We start from the raw sequence: 18,180 nt of genomic DNA, 5'->3' as shown, positions 1-18,180 counted from the left end.
TATCTGTCACTCATGCACATAGTGGGCTTCTGGGAAACGTAGTGTGAAAATAAGGTGGTCTTCAGAATGCCTTCCCAAAAGAGATAACTAAATCAACAACAACTTTAAAGTGTGTCTCCTGTCAGCCACTCAAAGTGAAATTAGGTTAAAACGGATAAACTAATGTGCACTATTTCAAGTATTATTTTTAAACTATTGTCTTTTCTTATGTTACGTGCGACCGTTTACCATGGAAACCATTAAAATAGCGAATATAACGCGTCTATCTTTTTTCGGTTTATATTAACCGCCAACAAAAATTGCGTATACATGTGGTTCAGCTGTATTTTTTTAACGGTAACCGTCTGTTTTTGATATCTTTGAAGAGTAAGCAGATTGTTTTCTTGCGGTTTGTGTGAAATAATAGCAAACTCGACCCGAGCTGTTGCCACATCAGCTGACACAGGAGCAACATTGCACAACTTCTCTTGAACAAAGAACAGGGGATTAGACCACCAAGAGGTAATAATAATGTGGCTGTGGCGTGCTTTCTACCACTGGGTGACAGCAACACACTATAAATGACACGACGAAGGAGCACGTTAAAGCAAGTACACTGCCCTTTTCTTTCTTTTTTTTTTTCTTTTTTCTTTTTTTTTTTTTTTTTTTTTTTTACCCTTGTTTACATACTTAGTAAAAAGGTGGATGTTCCTGTTATCGTTCTTCCACTGAATATCAGTTGGCTAGCAGTGACAGCAGTGCTATAAATAGTAGAAAAAGTCAGAGTAATTTAGATAGTAGTCACCTTTATCACCGTTTTTGTTTTTAAATGTGCATCATTAGTGGAGGGTGCACCACGGACTGAATTAAGCTGTAACTAAAGCAATAGTAGCAGTTAGCTATAGCAAGTACAAACAGTATGCTAGTGCTACGTAGCATTAAGCAGCACCACAGGTTAAGGCAGTTAAGTATTATAGACAAAAGTATCTGTACTCTCAAATAACCACATAAGAGAAACAATGCCACCGAGGCTGTATTTCCAAGTGGGTACTTATTCAGTAAGTCAACTGAAAGAATAATCTGCACATTTTTTGATAACTGATTATTGTTATTTTTATTTTTTACGAAAAAGCCAAATATTTACTACTTTAAGTTTTTCACCTTTGAGGAGTTGATTTTCCTTGTCTTGTGTTAGTTAACTTAATATTGTTGGGTTTTCAATGTTTCAGTGTTGAACGGAGAAAATAAACTGTCACTTTGGGCTTTGGGTAATTGTATTGGGCATGTGTCTCTATTTTTCTATAGCAATTGAATGATTAATCAAACGAATAAATGGTAGATTAGTCAATAATAAAAGGTGATTGTTAGTTTCATCTTTAAACATGGTACATGTTTAAGCAATTTCAACAAAACTGACAGGAAACACTATATTATACTGTAATGTAACCTTGCCCCAGAAAACATGAGGCCAACAACATTATTTTCCACTAACAGATTATCTGTCCATGGAAATTGCAGCCAAATGGTAAAAGTAGAAACAGCAGTAATATGAGTAACACTAGTCCTCAGTGTGTAGTACTAACAGTAAAAGTATCAGTTGCTGTAAACAGCTGTAGGAGTGGTGATGATGGTTGCAGTAACAGTAATACTGGTGTTTGTAGCAATAATAATGTTTGGCAACTCTGTGTCAGTACCTGCACCGACTGAAAAATCACAAGACTCAAAGTGACTCATCCTCATGTGCAGGAAGTTAAAGGTTCAAAAGGAAGATGCTGCTGATGGTGGTGTCCCTGCTCTGCTGTGTCCCAGCAGCCACAGCCTGTCTGCAGTGTGACCGCAGGATCAGGCTCCTACATGAGGACTTAGTCCTTTCTGCTCCCACTCTGAATGACCAGATTGAAATGAAAAAGATTTATGACCACGCATATGTGACCTATAGAGAGACCAGCAGGGAACGAAAGGGAGTCATTGGTGAGATCAAGGCCTGGTTTAGCACAACAGTACATGGTGTGAGTGTGGAGTCTAATTTATGTTGAGCAACTTAAGTCATATAGCAATATTGTCTTATTTTCATTACATTTTTATAAAATATTGTCATTGTAAGTTTTTTTATGACCTGGTAGATAAAGTATTTAATACCATGGGAGTCATTTTGTTCTGGATAAAAGTCTGGGTGAGATTCCTAAAGTGTAAAATCATATTATCAGTAAACGATGATCTGTTTTCCATTGCTCAGATCCCACCACTTTGTACAGAGCCAGAACTGAGTACCAGAGTGAATTTGACCGCTTTCTGAAAACCATGCACACCGGTGAGAAACAAAAAAAAAACACAATTTATCGGAAATTGGAACAAAAAAACTATAACAAAACACTTGTAACTGTTCACCTGTATCATATCAACCAAATGTATTTACATGTATGACACTTTAATCAAGACAAATTCAATATCCACCACCTTGTTAAGACAAAAACTGTTCTTTTTAAAGGATCTGCAACATTTGAAGCCATTCAGATCATGGAGAAGGGCAGGAAGATCTTAGAGAAACACTTGGACACCTTCATCCGTGATGGTAATTGGCATGTTGTGCACAATATGAGGCAGGGCACTTTACATAAGTCATTGCTGTTACTGAGATGCATTGGTGTCAGATCATTTGTTTGTCTCTCCCTCAGGATTGTGCCCCAACAAGTGCGGTAAGTTTGTTGTGCCAGGGTTTTTCCATCTGTGTTACTGGAAATCCTTGTAGAAACACGCAGAGTACTATACACACAGTGCATGTTTACAGGACACGTGTATGTGTGTGTGTGTGTGTGTGGTTCTCAGGGCTTCTGAATCGAAGAGTGATGGACTGCTTCTCTTGCCGCTACAAGATATACATGTGTCCCTCTCCCTCTGGCCAGCAGGACTGTGGTGGTATATTTTTTATGTGTTGGTTTGTGCAGGCATGTTGTTGGGTGAATGGGTGGGTGGGTGATTGAGAGGATGAGGGTTGTTACCTATGTGTGAGGGAGTGCACCATCATCCAGAGTACATGGACACATGTTGTCACGAGTGTGTAAATGTGTTCTTAAGCAAGGCACTGCTGCAGTCCTGCCCATGTGCGTGGCTAATGAAAAAGATTATTCAAGTAATCCACATGGAATGAATGAAGCATATCTCTCTCTCCCTCATCCCCCCACCCCCCCTTGCTCCAGAGTACCCAGTGCAGGCCGAGGAGGGAGGCCAGGCAGTGTTGAACTGTTTTCTTCCATGGCATCGTCTACTGTTGGGAAAACCAGAGTACCACTACTCCTGGGCCCCAGGAGTTCCGGGAACTAAAAAGGTCTCTCTGCTTTTCTCAAATGAGAAGCAAAACAAAAATATAAATGCTAACAGACCACTTTTAAATCACTCTAACCGCTTTGCACACTTCCTAATTTCCATGTATTACGTTATGTTCCTTATTTAGCTTTACTTGTGAATATGCATATTTACTGCCCGCGTTTACACCCACTAACACACAAGTATCACTTCCTAATTTGTGCATGCAGCTGGATGAGAGTCATTTCAAATCCTTGGTGGTGACAGAGGACTCATCTGTGGTCTTAAATCAGCTGCATGTGGACGAACAAGGAACATATCGCTGCTCTCTGCAAGGCCAAAATGGAGCAGTCTTCTACCGAGCCACTTTCCTGCTAACTGGTAGGGTTACAACTCGTAGACACATCATTGCTCAAAAGTTGTCAAATAATTCAGCTCCAAAAGAGCAAAAGGCGACGTCGCATCCAGGCTAATTTAGCACATTTGAACAGGTGTTAGATAACAGAACAAACACACCCAAAATGTGCCAACTCTTAAAAGTTAGCACTGATTAAAACCCTTCAAAATATGTAAAACTATTTGTAGATAAATGTCCCAGTCTAGATATTCTAGTACTAAATTTATGGTTTTCAAGCCCATGGGTTTACTGAAGTATATCCAGAAGGCAAAGAAGCAAACTTAGAAACACAGTAGTTAGTTTTTAAAGAGATTAACTCACTAAATGTTCAACAGTAAGGCTTATAATTAGTTGAATATTACCTAGTATAATTAGTTACTGTGTGTGTGAGTGTTTGTGGTTTGTATCTGTTGGGTGGGTGAAGGGCGTGTCAGTTTCTTAAAGACAGTGGGCGTTTTTTTCCCTTTTCTTTTGTTGCTCTGTTGGCTTCCTTGTATTTTATTTAGTGTATTCTTATATAAATGTTCCCTGTTGCTCTATGGATTTTAATAAAAAGCACATTGTGTTTACCCTCATGTGCTATATAGTGTAATATCAACCAGAGGAAGCATAAGAACTACCTCTAAAAAGTGGTTTCATCCTCTCAACCAATACAATACCTGTTAAATTAACAAAATAAATCTTCACATATGAGGATCCTGGAGAGTAAACTTTTTGTAGAGGGAGTCCATGGCCTGCTGTGTGTCTGTTTGGTGATGGGCAAAATCATGTGAAAGCTCCTATTTATAGCTGATCTAGAACAAACTGACAGCTAAAAAGTCCTGCCTCTGTATTTTCCTGCACATGCAAGTTACTTTACAACTTTGTTAACACACCTCTCTGTTATTTCCACCCTCCTCCCTCATAGTCGCCCCTCTGCCTGGCCAAACTCACCGGCCCCTCGTCACTCTACCCTCTCTGCCTCATGGAGACAAGTACTCACCTTTTCAACCTACTGAGGGCCTGCTGGTGCCCGTCATCGCCATGGTTACTGCTCTGAGCCTGGCAGCGAGCATAGGCCTCACATTTGTCCTGGGGTGAGCAGCAGTAGGTGGGCGGAGGGGAGAAAGAAAGGGCAAGGGGTTAGCAGGAAGGGAGGAGGTAAAAGAGGTGACACCTAACAGTCAGACAGCATGACAACCAAAATGACGAAAAAGGGAGAAAAGCGATCACTTTGTCATGTAGTTTGAGGATTGAATTATGATTTTATGAGAATTAGGTGTATGACATATGAAGTAACAATTGATATATAAATAGGCTCATTGTTTATAGCTGAGCTGAGCACAGCATTAAGTTGTTTTCTATGAAAGTATCGTCACTTCTTCCAGGAAGTGATGTCACTTGCTTAAGCACAAAAGTCAACAAGTACTAACTTGAATTTGAACATTAATTAAGGGCACACAATGGGCAGTGTTATTTTATATCTATTTACTTGTGACTTAAAGTTTGGATTATTGTGTTAGTGATCTTTTTTGTAGACTGATGATGAATCAGCAGAGAGCAGCAGAGGAGCGGAGAAGGAGGAGGAAGGAGGAAAACACCACACAAAACATAGCGTGATGAAGACACTGTATACAGTAAAAACACACTTTAATGACTGGCATGTTTTTCTCACTTCAGGTTGTACATTTTGCCTTGTGGTTAAAAGAATTTCCCAGCATGAAGTGCCAAGTCATGCCTATAAATGACATGGAAGTGAGAATACATGCAAATGAGGCTCCGTGATGAGTCAAAAATTGGCTCAGGGGTTTCTGTAAACATATTGTTTATCTTTAACAATGAAGAAATAAGTCAGGGATTGACAGTGTGCATCACAGTGTATGTATCATCATCATGTATCATGTATCGAGCGCTGAGCTCTTGCTCATAAAACAGAATGTTTGAGGTGCAATATAACCAAAAGACACAATACACATACCCACACTAAAAATCCCCCAGAAACCACTCAACTTTCCGTAACATTAAGCACCAGCTTGCCAGAACACAGCAATGATCTGACCCCAGCAGGGACACGTTCCCTCTCAATGGGGAGATGGTGTTGTCACGTGGGCGTTTATGAGAGGAATCAGGGATGAGGTAAATCTCCTGGATTACAGTGTTTTTCAGAGATTAATAGCCCCAGCCATCCAATTAATCCTGGATAATCCCCCTGTGGAGGGGGGCGGGGGGGGCATGGAGGGGTAAAAGCTAGCAGCAGATGTTTTCATCAGGGTTCCTTTTAATGTTTATTTACTCATACATTCATTTAGAGACATTGCATAAGGGCAAAAATTTGCTTTACTAGTGATGTTCTCATCATTCTGAAGCCACTGATTCCTCACAAGACCATCACCAAACTTTAAAAATTATTTTAGTCTCCTTCTGTCTGTGGCTTCTGTACATTTTGATGACATAAGCTGCTTCTGATTCAGAAATAGCTGCCTCTGTTTACACAAGTTCTGTCATGATCTCCGCCACTTCCTCGTCATCAAATCTATAAGTCTGTCACTCGGCATATTTCTGCTTGCCACTGCCTTTTTTGGCTCCCATGATGTATGCGCAATGAGTACCTAGCCCAATGTTGATATAAACGTCTTAATTTCCTGTGAAAGGCCAAGTCATCATCATCATCATCAACACGTTCACTCATATCTCTGATAGGGGTGTGTTGGCTGATGCTTTGCCAACATGACTTGCTTACCTAGGAAAAATATATTTGACCCAAATGAAAATGAAAGCGTATGAGTCACCACATCCAGACATTAAGAAACAAACTCACCCCTGGGATCACTGCTCAGGGTAATTTCTTACAAACTTTTTGAATCAGAGGGAGTCAGGTTGGGTTAAGAGCCAAAGACAAACGTAACAAAGGTTGTAATAATGATGCAGCATGCGGGGGTGCGTGTGTGTGTGGAGGCTGAGGCCTGCATGGATGGTGACAGGATGTATGTGTGGTGCTGTTTCCTGTCGGGCTGCTGAGATGGGGGCGAATGTTGAAAAAAAAAAACTCTTTAAGACACCCTCATTCAGAGACGCTCACGTCACAATCTTCCAACTCAACAGACCTCGTCACTTCACCGTGGGTTTATTCACCGAGTGTGTTCGAGCCTAAAGTGCAGGTTTAGGCTACAGCAAATGCATGCTCAGCAGTGCTGCTGACAGCCATGATGAACTGTGTAACTAAATGTGTGTGTGTGTGTTCTGCTGTGGACTGAAATTGCAGCCTCAGCAGGGAGAGAGCAGGACAAAGTGGGATTGCCGCAGAGGGATCAGCAGGCAGCGGTGAGGGGAGGGGGAGGAGGGAAGTGGGAAGATGAAGAAAGTGGAGTCAGAGGTTTGAGTGGGAGACATCTGTGGGAAGGCAGAGTGATTTGAAAGTGGGTTATGAGGAAATGAAGACAAAGACGTCAGATTGCACCTTATGATATAAACTATCCTACACTGCACATGAACTATATTTCTGTGTTTTGTAACATGGCTTTGAGTCTCCTGTGTCCGGGGGCGGAAAGACATCTACAGTGTCCCACTCACTTAGATTTACTGGTGTTTAACTAAAATATTACTCATGTAGAATTGAGACACTGAAAATTAATCATGTGAAAGCATAAAAGAGACTCAAAGCCCCTAAAAACCTGGTTTCAAACTTATGTAAAGGCTCTCTTAAATTAAATATTCACAACTAAATAAGCAAGAATGAAAGTTAAAGTTTAAGAGTTTAACAATAATATGACTAATATGTTTCATTAGAAATGTGTGGGTATGATTTGATTAGATTTGACTGATAGTGGATAGTGGATGACCCTCCTCACCCAAATATGTCATCTTATTCTGATCCAAATATTTCTCAACTATTATGTAACATAACAATTTCCCCACTGACCCCCTCTCTCCTCAGTTAGAAGACGATAGACAAAAACACGAATACAGGAAGGAGGCATGTAAAATAACGAGAGCTGTTGGCTGTTCTAACTTTAACAGAAAATGTGAGGTTTATGTACCCCCGAGTTTAAGGTCACAAAGAAAGAGCCAACTGCTTTACAAAGTACTTTGTAATGAGTAATCTTTAATATATTACATTATTAATAAAGAAAAAGAATGGTCTTTTGCGTTTAAGAGTAAATAATGAGGACTGTTTCCTTGTTAGGAAGCTGTCAACTGAATTGCCTTCAGTATCACTGCGATCTTAAATGGAATATCCTGTTAGCTGAACTGAAGTCACAAGGCTTCCTCCTAATTTCTGGCTTTTCCCACTGAGCACAATACTTTATCAGTAATCTGTTTAAAGGATACTGTAAGTCTGGGGACATTCTATATTTTTCTTATTGTCAACAATCACATGAAAAAAACAAAACTAATAATAAATTGGTCACACAAACAGCAGCTGAAAATATTTCCCAGTAAATATACTATTTACATATTTTGAGTAAAAAAAAAAAAAATACAGCACTGTGCTGTATCTGTGACTTGCTTTTAAATATGACATCTTAAGCAGACTAAAATAATAGTGTGTTGTTGTGATCTGACCCTAACAAAAAATATGGAAGAGCCTGAAACCACCAGCCTTATCCTTTGACTATAAATAGTCTATTCAAAGTTCAAGTTTATGGTAAATGGGACTAACTTTTAATAAGTTATGCTTTGTGCAAAATTAAATATGTGTGACCAAATTATGTCATCTATGCCTGGCACAGGTTTAAATATGCATCAAATGAGCAGAAATAATAACTGTACTGTGCTGTGCTTTGCATTTGATATTATCAGTGCACTGGGCAGCTGTTTTCTGTCAGGCAGAGATTGTATTTATTCATTTTGTAGTGTTAACAGGCATCTAGTATCTAAAAGCAAGCTAAAAAGATACAGATACTTTTCGATTTCCCAGCAGAGAATAAACAAAGAAACTCAAGTCTGCTATGACATTTTATCAGTGCAGCAACATTTTACTTTTCCCCGAGGTGAATGCACGAAAACATGCCGAAAACAAAGGGAAAGAGAGCATCGAGACAAAATGTTACTTTTGTCTGCATGGGGCGAGAAAACAGAAAGGGTTGTGCAGTGGCCCAGAGAGGCTCAGGTTTAATCTAACCCAAATAACTAAATCCAGCCTTCACCCTTTCCTCTGAGGGCTGCTGTTACAGGGCAGGTCGGTTCAGCATAACGTCATTCAACACAAAAACACGGGATAACCCTAAACGACCACGTGCGCGGTAGGAAAATCATGTTTTACGTCAGTGTCCATATGAGGAGTGTCGGGCAGGACCATATATGGTCGTTCCGCCTCTGACGTTGTTCCTCCTGTGGAAAAAGAGGAGGGGCCGCGGCGACCCCGCCCCTCCCACAGCTGTTATCAATGAACAAGTGAAACTCAAAATCTAAAGCTGATGTGAGCCGCGCTGACGGAGAAGCAACTCTTAATATATTTATAGCAAACTTTAAAAACATTTTCTAACTACTTTATCAACTTTAAATTGTCACAGAAAAACACTAAAAATAGTTTTTTATTCGCTGATATTTTTTGTTTTAAGCAAGAACTAGTTTCTTATTCATTACTTTTAAATTATTTGAAATCCACTTTTCAGCCATGACTTCAAGCAACGAGCCTTTGGAAATTACTGGCAATGAGCTGGTTCACATACTCAGGACCCCCATTGACCAGTACACCTCTGCTGGGTGCGTGGTGCTGGACTGCAGACCTTTCCTCGATTTTTCTTTGACTCACATTTGCGAGTCCCGAAACGTGAACTGGAACTCCATGCTGCGCCGGAGATCCAAGAGCTCTGTGGTGGCTCTGGAGTGGCTCATCCCGGACAAGGCTCTCCTAGGTCGGCTGCGGCGCGGAGAGTTCTCCCCAGTGGTGGTGGTGGACGAGAGCAGCCGCTCCCTGGCCGAGCTGAAGGCAGAGAGCGTGGTCCAGATGTTGCTCACCGCCCTGCAGAACGAAGTCCAGACGCAGATCTGCTTTCTACAAGGTAATAAGACCTTTTCAATCTATTGTTATGCATAATAATAATAATAATAATAATTAATTTAAATGTTTTTTTTTTACTTTGCAAATAGTCTATGTAAAACTCTCCACAATCAAACCTAATAGATAAACAAACTGTTAAACTTGTAATTTTAAAAATGTATATACAGACTTTGTTTTCATGTTTACCCCAACATTTTTAGTGTTTATACCTAACACATTTCTAAGAAGGACTTTGGTGAGATCCTGGGGCTTAACAAAACCTACTATGTGACCTCCATTTAGGTGGATTTGAAGGATTTTCAGAGGCCTATCCAGATCTCTGTTACAACTCTGCCAGCAGCCACCTCTCTACAGTGGAACCAGAGCCAACAGTGACGGGTCGGAGGACACCAGCATATGATCAGGTAAGATAAAATTTGCCTTTATAATTGAGAATATATAATGTTATACATATTAAAAATCTCAAAACAGGTTGCATCAAAATGTTCTCTAAGTAATAGGAAACTATAAAGAGTGAAGTTGTGATTATTCGTGGTTTTAAACATGGTCATTTTGTAAATTGCAGGATGGTCCAGTGGAGCTGCTGCCCTTCCTGTTTTTGGGCAGCTGCCATCCACTCCTCCCGCAGAGAGACCCTCGCAGCAGCGGGCATCACAGCTGTGCTCAACGTTTCCTCCACTTGCCCCAACTTCTACGAGGGGGAGTTTGAGTACCTGCGGCTCACCGTGGAGGACAGTCTGGCTGCCGACATCAGAGCCTGCTTCTCCACAGCCATCGCCTTCATCGGTGAGTTTACCCTCTGAAGCTTCCAACCTGTGTACAATGTAACCTTAAAATGAAAGTTCAGTCATTGTTTGCTCACTGTAACATCAGTCCAAACTCCGGCAAAGTGAGTGGATCCATTAAAACATAGTGAATTAGTCTTAAGTTTAATGAGCCATTTTACACACTCTGGAGGAAACATAAAGTATCCAAAAAATGTCTCTAAGCAGCTTGCACATACCATAATCCACTTTGTAGCCTCGACTTATGGACCAACAGTAATCGTCTGATTACAAAACAGCTGGATTATGATGCACAAGCTACAGTAGTTTACCTTTTTTTTCTTAGACTTGTTTTGACCCTTTCACCTTGAAAAGTTTAGTTCAGGAGAAGACAGTTTGTTATTGGAACTAACTTTGGTTTGGTTTCCATTATCACGGTGAGCAATGACTGCATTTTCATTTCCGGGTAGACTGCAGCTTGAGTCGTGCTGTGTCACTGATGTCAAAGAAACTAACGTGAAATGGAGCAACAACATGCTGATGTGTCTTCCTCTTTCCGCCTTGTCTTTTCCATCCCGCCTACAGACTCGGTGAAGCAGAGTGGTGGTCGAGTGCTAGTGCACTGCCAGGCAGGTATCTCCCGCTCCGCCACCATCTGCCTGGCCTACCTCATGCACACACAGCGCGTCCGTCTGGACGAAGCCTTCGACTTTGTGAAGCAGCGGCGTCATGTCATCTCCCCCAACCTGGCCTTCATGGGACAGCTGCTGCAGTTTGAGACCGACGTCCTCTGCCAAGGATGAACACACCGATGCGTCAAGAGGAAGGAAATTGACATGACTGATCTTTTTTTGTTAAATCTCCTGCCTCCTGTTGGGGTTGTGCTGGACTTAGAGCATTATCAAGACTCAAAATACATGTACAAATATACGGTTTGTACTATTGAAACTAGTACACAACAGAAGTAAACACTTTGTGCATTCAGACAAAAGCCACTTGTGTTGCTGGCATCACATGGCTTGGATTCCCACTTTCAGTAGAAACTGACAAATGGGATCCTAATGCAACAAACAGCAGCTGGCAAAATAAACCCTACTGTAATAATAATACAATTGCAATTCTGAGCCAGCTATTTGGTGCAGCTATGAGGTAATTTCCCTGCCGTTTTTACTCCCAGGGAATTGTGCCTGCTTGTCTGGTTTTGTGTGTGTTTGTGTGTAACTTTGTTTGACTTACGTGCCTGATTATTTGCAAGGGCTGTTTCTTTCTTTTTTTTCATACTGAAAGTCATTCCATCACAGTCACTATCACTGTGACATTTTTATGAGACCACACTGTGTTAACTACGAACAGCAATACTGGATGAATCTCAAGCTTTTATTGTCTAATTTATAAAAATGCACTAACCAGAGTTGGTGTCTAGTCATAAATCTAATCCTGAGATAGATTACACTTAGTACACTCAAACTGGAAGATATTGCTTTTATCCTGTAAATATAACTTTATTTTTATTTATTATTTCAGCATTTGTTATGACAGTGTTACCGTTATTGCTGTCTGTTACTGCACTTTATACCTACAAGATTTCCTGCTGTTTTTCCACTGAAATAAAAACATGCTGGAGAATACACTGAATCTGTTTCCTCTGTATAATGATGTATTTAATTCATACACATTGTGTGACACACTTGCTCTCATAAAGATATATGATCAATTTATAATCTGTAACACAGGCTCTCCAGACAGACAAAGTAATCTCAGACCAGTTAGTCCTGAGTGTGGTGCAGTCTTTTTAGCAGAGCACATTACAAATGCATAATTTCACACTGATCTTGCTGCACTCAGTTTGCTCTTGCTGCATCAGGAGGTATTAAAAACCGTCCATTGCTGAGTATTTTGGGGGATTATCTGCAGAGAATGGGTTTCGCAGTCTGATGTCCTTTTGACCTCAGTAACCACTGACATCAATTTCACTTCAAGTTACGAGAACAACTTTGTAAATTTCACAGAGAATTACCAAAGCACAATTGCAAGAGTACAAAAGCCATCGAAGATTAATTTGAAATGAGGAAGTTTGTAAAGTCCATATCACCAATCGATTTCTAGTCATGATATTTTGATCTGATGAGTATACCTATAAACCTGTACCTTCATTTGGTGTCTCAATGTGACCAAACACTGGTTCCTCATTTGGTAGATTCCAGATGAACTACTACAGGTGTTACATCCACACTGAGCTAGGTTTACACACGTCAACCACAGGCCTCCATATGTAGGTCACAAGAATGTTAGACACAGTTCCTCATAGCATCACGGGTAAAAGTCACGTTTCCACACACTGACTTTCCACACAATGCACAGCTGAACTTTGAGCATTAAACTGTTTAAATAACATTCTTTGTATTTTTTCTAAAATATACCAGTCCAGATGAAATGACAAAGAATGACCACTGATAAAGACCAGCTGCCACCACTACCTCATCTCCATGATAATTATACCACCCACACTCCTGCGTCGGCCACGGCCAAAATAATCCACTTCCTCTCATTTGCAAGAATCCATTGCCCACTATGTACGCAAGTGTAATTGTTGTGCTTGACTTCTTCCTTCCATTAGCCACATTTTTTCCAGACAGGGGGCAGTGAAATGCACCTTGGAGTTTTTTCAGTTTTGTTTGAGACAGAGTCCACTTTGACTGAAACACAGAAAAATAACGTTTTGTCACATTCAGGTTACATAACTGAGTGTAACCGAAACTAATACTAATGCCTGTTTTCATCGGTCTCAGCCTCAAACCTTAACGCGTTATCTGTTTTTAAAGCAAATGAAACGTATTACCAAGTTTGAGCACAACTTCCTCCCATAATTCCAGCGCGAGTGTTTACTGCTCGGGGTCAAAGGTGAAAGCCGAGGCTAACGCGTTTACCGCTATGACTGAGGAGATAGCTACTAGTGTGCTTAACGGAAAATTGAGTTTAAAGAACTTCCAGATAGACGTTTAGGTAAAACTAAAGTTGTGTGCACACGGTGCAGCGATGAACTGTCTTTCCATGGAAGCACAACGAGTCTGAAGTACCACCTTCGAGCTGATGTTAGCAAAGATGCTAGCACTGAGACTGGATGTATCCGAGCTCGTCAAACTAAACTGGGAGAGTTCAGCCAGAGGAGGTCTGTCAACAAAACCACAACAACTAAGGTATTGGCAAAATGGATCGCCTTCAGCCTGCTGACTCATTTGGGTGAGATGTGACTTTACAAACAATCTGTTTGTAAAGCAAGCTGTTGATGTTCTTTACCTGTACTTCACGTAGTTGTCTGCACTTAAGTCAGCAATTCATTGTGTTACTCAGCAAACTAAGAGATTTTATTTCAAAAAACATTAAAACTGAAACATTAAAATAAAGTTTTAAAAACTCTAACCAGTTAGTCATACATTTCTTATTCCAGCACCATACATGTACTTATCATATATCCCCACAAAATACAAGTAGATACTAGTATTTTAAACTTTTGATTAATCATGACTATAATCACTGCCTGTTATTGTGAAACAGGATGGAAATGCCCCCATCCATAGGATACGAGGGGGTCACCGAATGGTTTGATGAGTATGAAAAATGCCATCGCCTCACCACATCTCAATGTGAAATCTCCCACAGGTGTTCAGGTGGCGTGTTAGACATCGCTCTCCACCTCCATCCTCAGAACAGGTAGTCAGTGTTGGAAAATAACTAAGAACATATACTTACTTATATTAATTGTTAAGAACAGTTTTGAGATAGTTGTACTTTCCTCGAGCATATCCGTCTTGTGCTACTTTATACTACTGAATAAATATTTTACTCCATTACATGAATGTGACAGCTATAGTTATTGGTTACTTTTCAGGTTAAGATTTTACACTGAATAAAAATGTGGTAAGTCTGTAAAATACAGTGTATTGTCAATGATTAAACCAGTGGTTTCCAGCCTTTGGCATGTGACCTGTTTCTAAAAAGCAGTCAAATGTCTTTTTAATTGTTAGCAGTTCCACCAAGGAGAGACTTCTCCCTTAAATGTCTCAAATGATTGAATTGAAACAACTGTTTGCAGCCCAAAGAGGTAAACTTATCCAGCATTTCACTAAAAAGCAAAGGTGAGAGAAAAGTTTGAAGAGCTAATACAGATTTGTGCCATCAGACTTATAATATCACTTTCTGGAGGGGACTTGAACCCTATAATAGCAACCACTGGACCAAAGTACCTAAATGTTAGACACTGTAAAATCTGACAAGTGTATAAATAAAATATAATTACCTCCACCTCAACCAGCTACAACAGCAAAATGCTGCTGCAGCATTCATGTATCAGTATAGTATCACTATATATAACATCTAATAATGTTATATATAGTCATATATTTGTCACAAGCCATTTTTCCAAAGTACAAATACTTTTAACTTTAATAGTTTTAAGTATTGCTAATGGTACTTGTGACTCAAGTAGGATTGTGAATACAGGACTTCTACTTGTAATTTGGTATTTTTACATTGTTGTGTAGGCATACTTAAGTAAGTAAAGGATCTGTGTGTCCTTCACCATTGCAGGTAGTTTCAAAAGGAAAATCACCCAGATTACCTGTTATCAACAGAACAGTATTACAAGCATTGGAGATTAGTTTGTAGTGAGACAGTGCTCTCTAGTGGCGACTTTTGAAATGACTAGAAATCAGTATGATTCTGAAGTATCCAGTAGGTGACACCAGCAGACTGTTTATTAACGGCTGCAGCCTTTCTGTCACCAAGCTAACACAGGAGATCCACATGTACACATCACTCGCGCGCGTGTGCGCACACACACACACACACACACACATTTCTGTCTGTGCTGTTTCCTGATACATGATTGTTCATTAACACATTTGACTGACTTTTAATGTCATTTCACTTGGTCATCGATTTATCTCTTGAGGCAGACTGTTCCACCAACCTTTCATTTGAACGTCTCTCTCATCCCGTCTGTTCTTCTCCGTTCATCCTCACTCAGTCAGGCTCCTTAATGAAAACAGACCAGAACCGTTATTCACACTCAGTGTCCAGATTAAACTAGTGTCAGGCTCAATCATACTACATTAAACTGTGGAAATACCTACCAATAGTGTGTACGTATGCGTGTTTGTGTGTGCGAGCAACTTTATTGTATACACAAAAAGAAGAGAGATTAGGGATTTGCACAGGGATCACACTTCTGTTGGATGTGGTGATTTGCACTATTTGCTCTTCACAGCTGAAGACTGTCACTCAAACAAGAAATCCCATTTAGCAAAAAAAAAAAAAAAAAACAGAATCTGCTAACAGATCATATGAGCAGTATTTGTGATATTATTATCTGGAGAATTACAATGTGGGGATATAACACACGCATGGTCTGGCCTGTGGGTAAACACACAAACAGCCGTTGTCATCATTACAAATGCAGTCAGGAAAATTACTGTATGACCATCTGGGAGTGCTCCCTGTAATTGTTTGCAGGTTGTGCACACACACGCAAACACTTGTATCGCTATACTTCTGAGGAACCTCACTGATACAATGCATTCCTGAGTGCAGGGGAAGGGGTCGCAGACTAAGAACAGATGGGAAATAAGATTAAAACTTATTCGACTGTTTATTTTTCTGACTTTTCTCCCAGTCTTTGTGATTAAATTGTGAAATACTGAGCACTTTAATGTCTTTAAACCATTAAAATGATCAATCTGAGTATAGGAAATTACTATTTGGTTGTCCTGCTTGTACCTCAAAGTCAAAATACAACCTGTGACAAGGGGTCACAAGTCAAAACCCTACCCTGAGCTTAAACATTACAAAATACATGCCTGACTCCAACCAGTGCCTGACTGAATGTAAACCTAATTCAAATTTTTACCCTACACCCAAGTCTTAGCACTCTTAAAGAGCTAAAATTCACCACCTTTCGAAACTGTCTTCAGTCTCAAGGTCTAAAAGTAAAACTGGTCCCCACAAAAGTAGAAGCACACAAGCACATAGAGAACAGGGAGCAAAATCAAGCCAATAACTCAAAAGAAAAGGGCCTAAACTGAAAGCATCCAGAGGGCCGGCACTGAGCTGTAATTGATTTGGACCTGAACCATAATGTGCACAGCTGAGCCTCCCACCACAACCGTGTATTACGCTGACCTGGCTGCAGAAACAGCCTTTAAAGACTCCTTCTTAGTTATGTTAAACCTCACCGCATCAGGAGACTTCAGGAATCGCTTTGAGCAGAATTAAACTTTTCCAAAGCACATTAAGTTTTCTCAAAGAGTGAGTGGCCTTTCCTGACCAGGTGTAAACTTTTCCAGTCTTGAAGTTCTACTCCCCCCCCCCAACCCCCCTTCCCTTCCCCTGTGCGTGATCTGTGACAGCAGAAATTCCCCCAGGCTTGTGTGAGTGTGTGTGTGCGTGCACACATTTGTATACCCACATGCTCTTACACAACAAGCACTTCAGCAGCGGTGTACATGCGCTGAACGCTGTGTGCTGAACGCTGCGTGCTGCTCAGTCTCCGTAACCTTGGCATCGGTGACATACCCCTCTCCCCCAGAATGCATTTCCAGCGCATTACTAAGTGCGGTTCACCCACGGAAACAGAGACACTTGATTGGAGTGCACTCTCCCGCTAAAAGCTTTATTCTCTTTCTCCCTTTATATTTAGAATGTGTAGCGTGGAGCGAAAAAAATTACAACCATTATTATTTTTTTTATTTTTTTTTTGGGGGGGGGGGGAGCACTACAAAACAAATAAACAGGACCTCCTACCCACATACCATTCATAAGATAGTGTGTGTGCATGTGTAGGCTGGTGAATGTGTGCATGTATTGTTTGTTTGTGTAGTTGTGATTGAGTTTAAAACACAGAGGCCACCTACCTACTTTCAAACACCACGAGATAAACTTTGCTGCCGTCTGTTTTCTGGCTCAGTGTAAACAGGCAACACGATGTGACGTGGGTTTCACTCCATAACTCAACCACCGGGCACTTGATCTCGGTTAGGCAACACATTATGAGGGATGCCGTGGATGTCCGCGCTTCTCTCGGGGGAGGAGGCGTTAATGCACAGGGATTTAAATGGAGGTCAAGTGATGATGTAAATGCAGGAGCACAACAAGTACCTTGTGCACCTTGCGCATTGAGCAAAGGTGAAAGGTAACATGGTGCATTCAGGTCCTGAGGCAGAGTTACTCAGAGCATGAGGAGAATCCAGATTTCATGAGGAAATGACTCACTTTTACTGCAGCGTTTGGGTGACAGTTTCCACGCAGAATAAGGTTTTATATGCTAAATTTGTAGTAAAATATGTGATTTATTGTTTGAGATTAAACTACCCAGCGGTGTAGAAGGACCACCTGCAGTTTAATGCATCAATAATTTAGCACTCTGAGGGGAGCTTTCCTCAAAATCATCATCTTATAAGAATATCCTGAATTTGTGGACTTTTATGTGACTTAACTACATAAAAAAAAGATGTAACTACTTCTTCACAGCTTAGAATGAGTCCTAATTTAACAGGCTCTACAGCCATGTGTGTTAAGGACATACAGCAGGCCTATAGATGATATTCACAACTCAACACTGTAGCATGAACATGAAACACTGGTCTTAACCTAACCTAACTAAAAATAACTACAAATAATATAATAACCAACTCCATCTCCATCATCATGTTACATGAAAACTGGTGTAAAGAGCAAAGACATATAGAAATCACATACAC

General features: G+C 40.4%; 1 protein-coding gene across 1 annotated transcript; it reads left to right on the top strand.

Annotated features, from left to right (window-relative positions):
- The first annotated feature begins 106 nt into the window (after positions 1–106).
- On the top strand, positions 107–12,054 carry dusp2 (dual specificity phosphatase 2). The gene is given in 13 exon segments (XM_051075357.1): positions 107–586; positions 1,726–1,950; positions 2,216–2,290; positions 2,468–2,551; positions 2,655–2,675; positions 2,806–2,895; positions 3,177–3,304; positions 3,513–3,663; positions 9,274–9,663; positions 9,945–10,066; positions 10,228–10,269; positions 10,271–10,448; positions 11,012–12,054. Coding segments are annotated over 12 exon segments (1,701 nt in total). The 5' UTR covers positions 107–586; positions 1,726–1,748; the 3' UTR covers positions 11,230–12,054.
- Positions 12,055–18,180: the final 6,126 nt, after the last annotated feature.

This window comes from Lates calcarifer, linkage group LG13, assembly GCF_001640805.2.
Source record: "Lates calcarifer isolate ASB-BC8 linkage group LG13, TLL_Latcal_v3, whole genome shotgun sequence".
Classification (NCBI taxonomy): domain Eukaryota; kingdom Metazoa; phylum Chordata; class Actinopteri; family Centropomidae; genus Lates; species Lates calcarifer.
The sequence above is the reverse complement of the archived record's forward strand: the minus strand, read 5'-3'. Positions and strand labels throughout refer to the sequence as shown.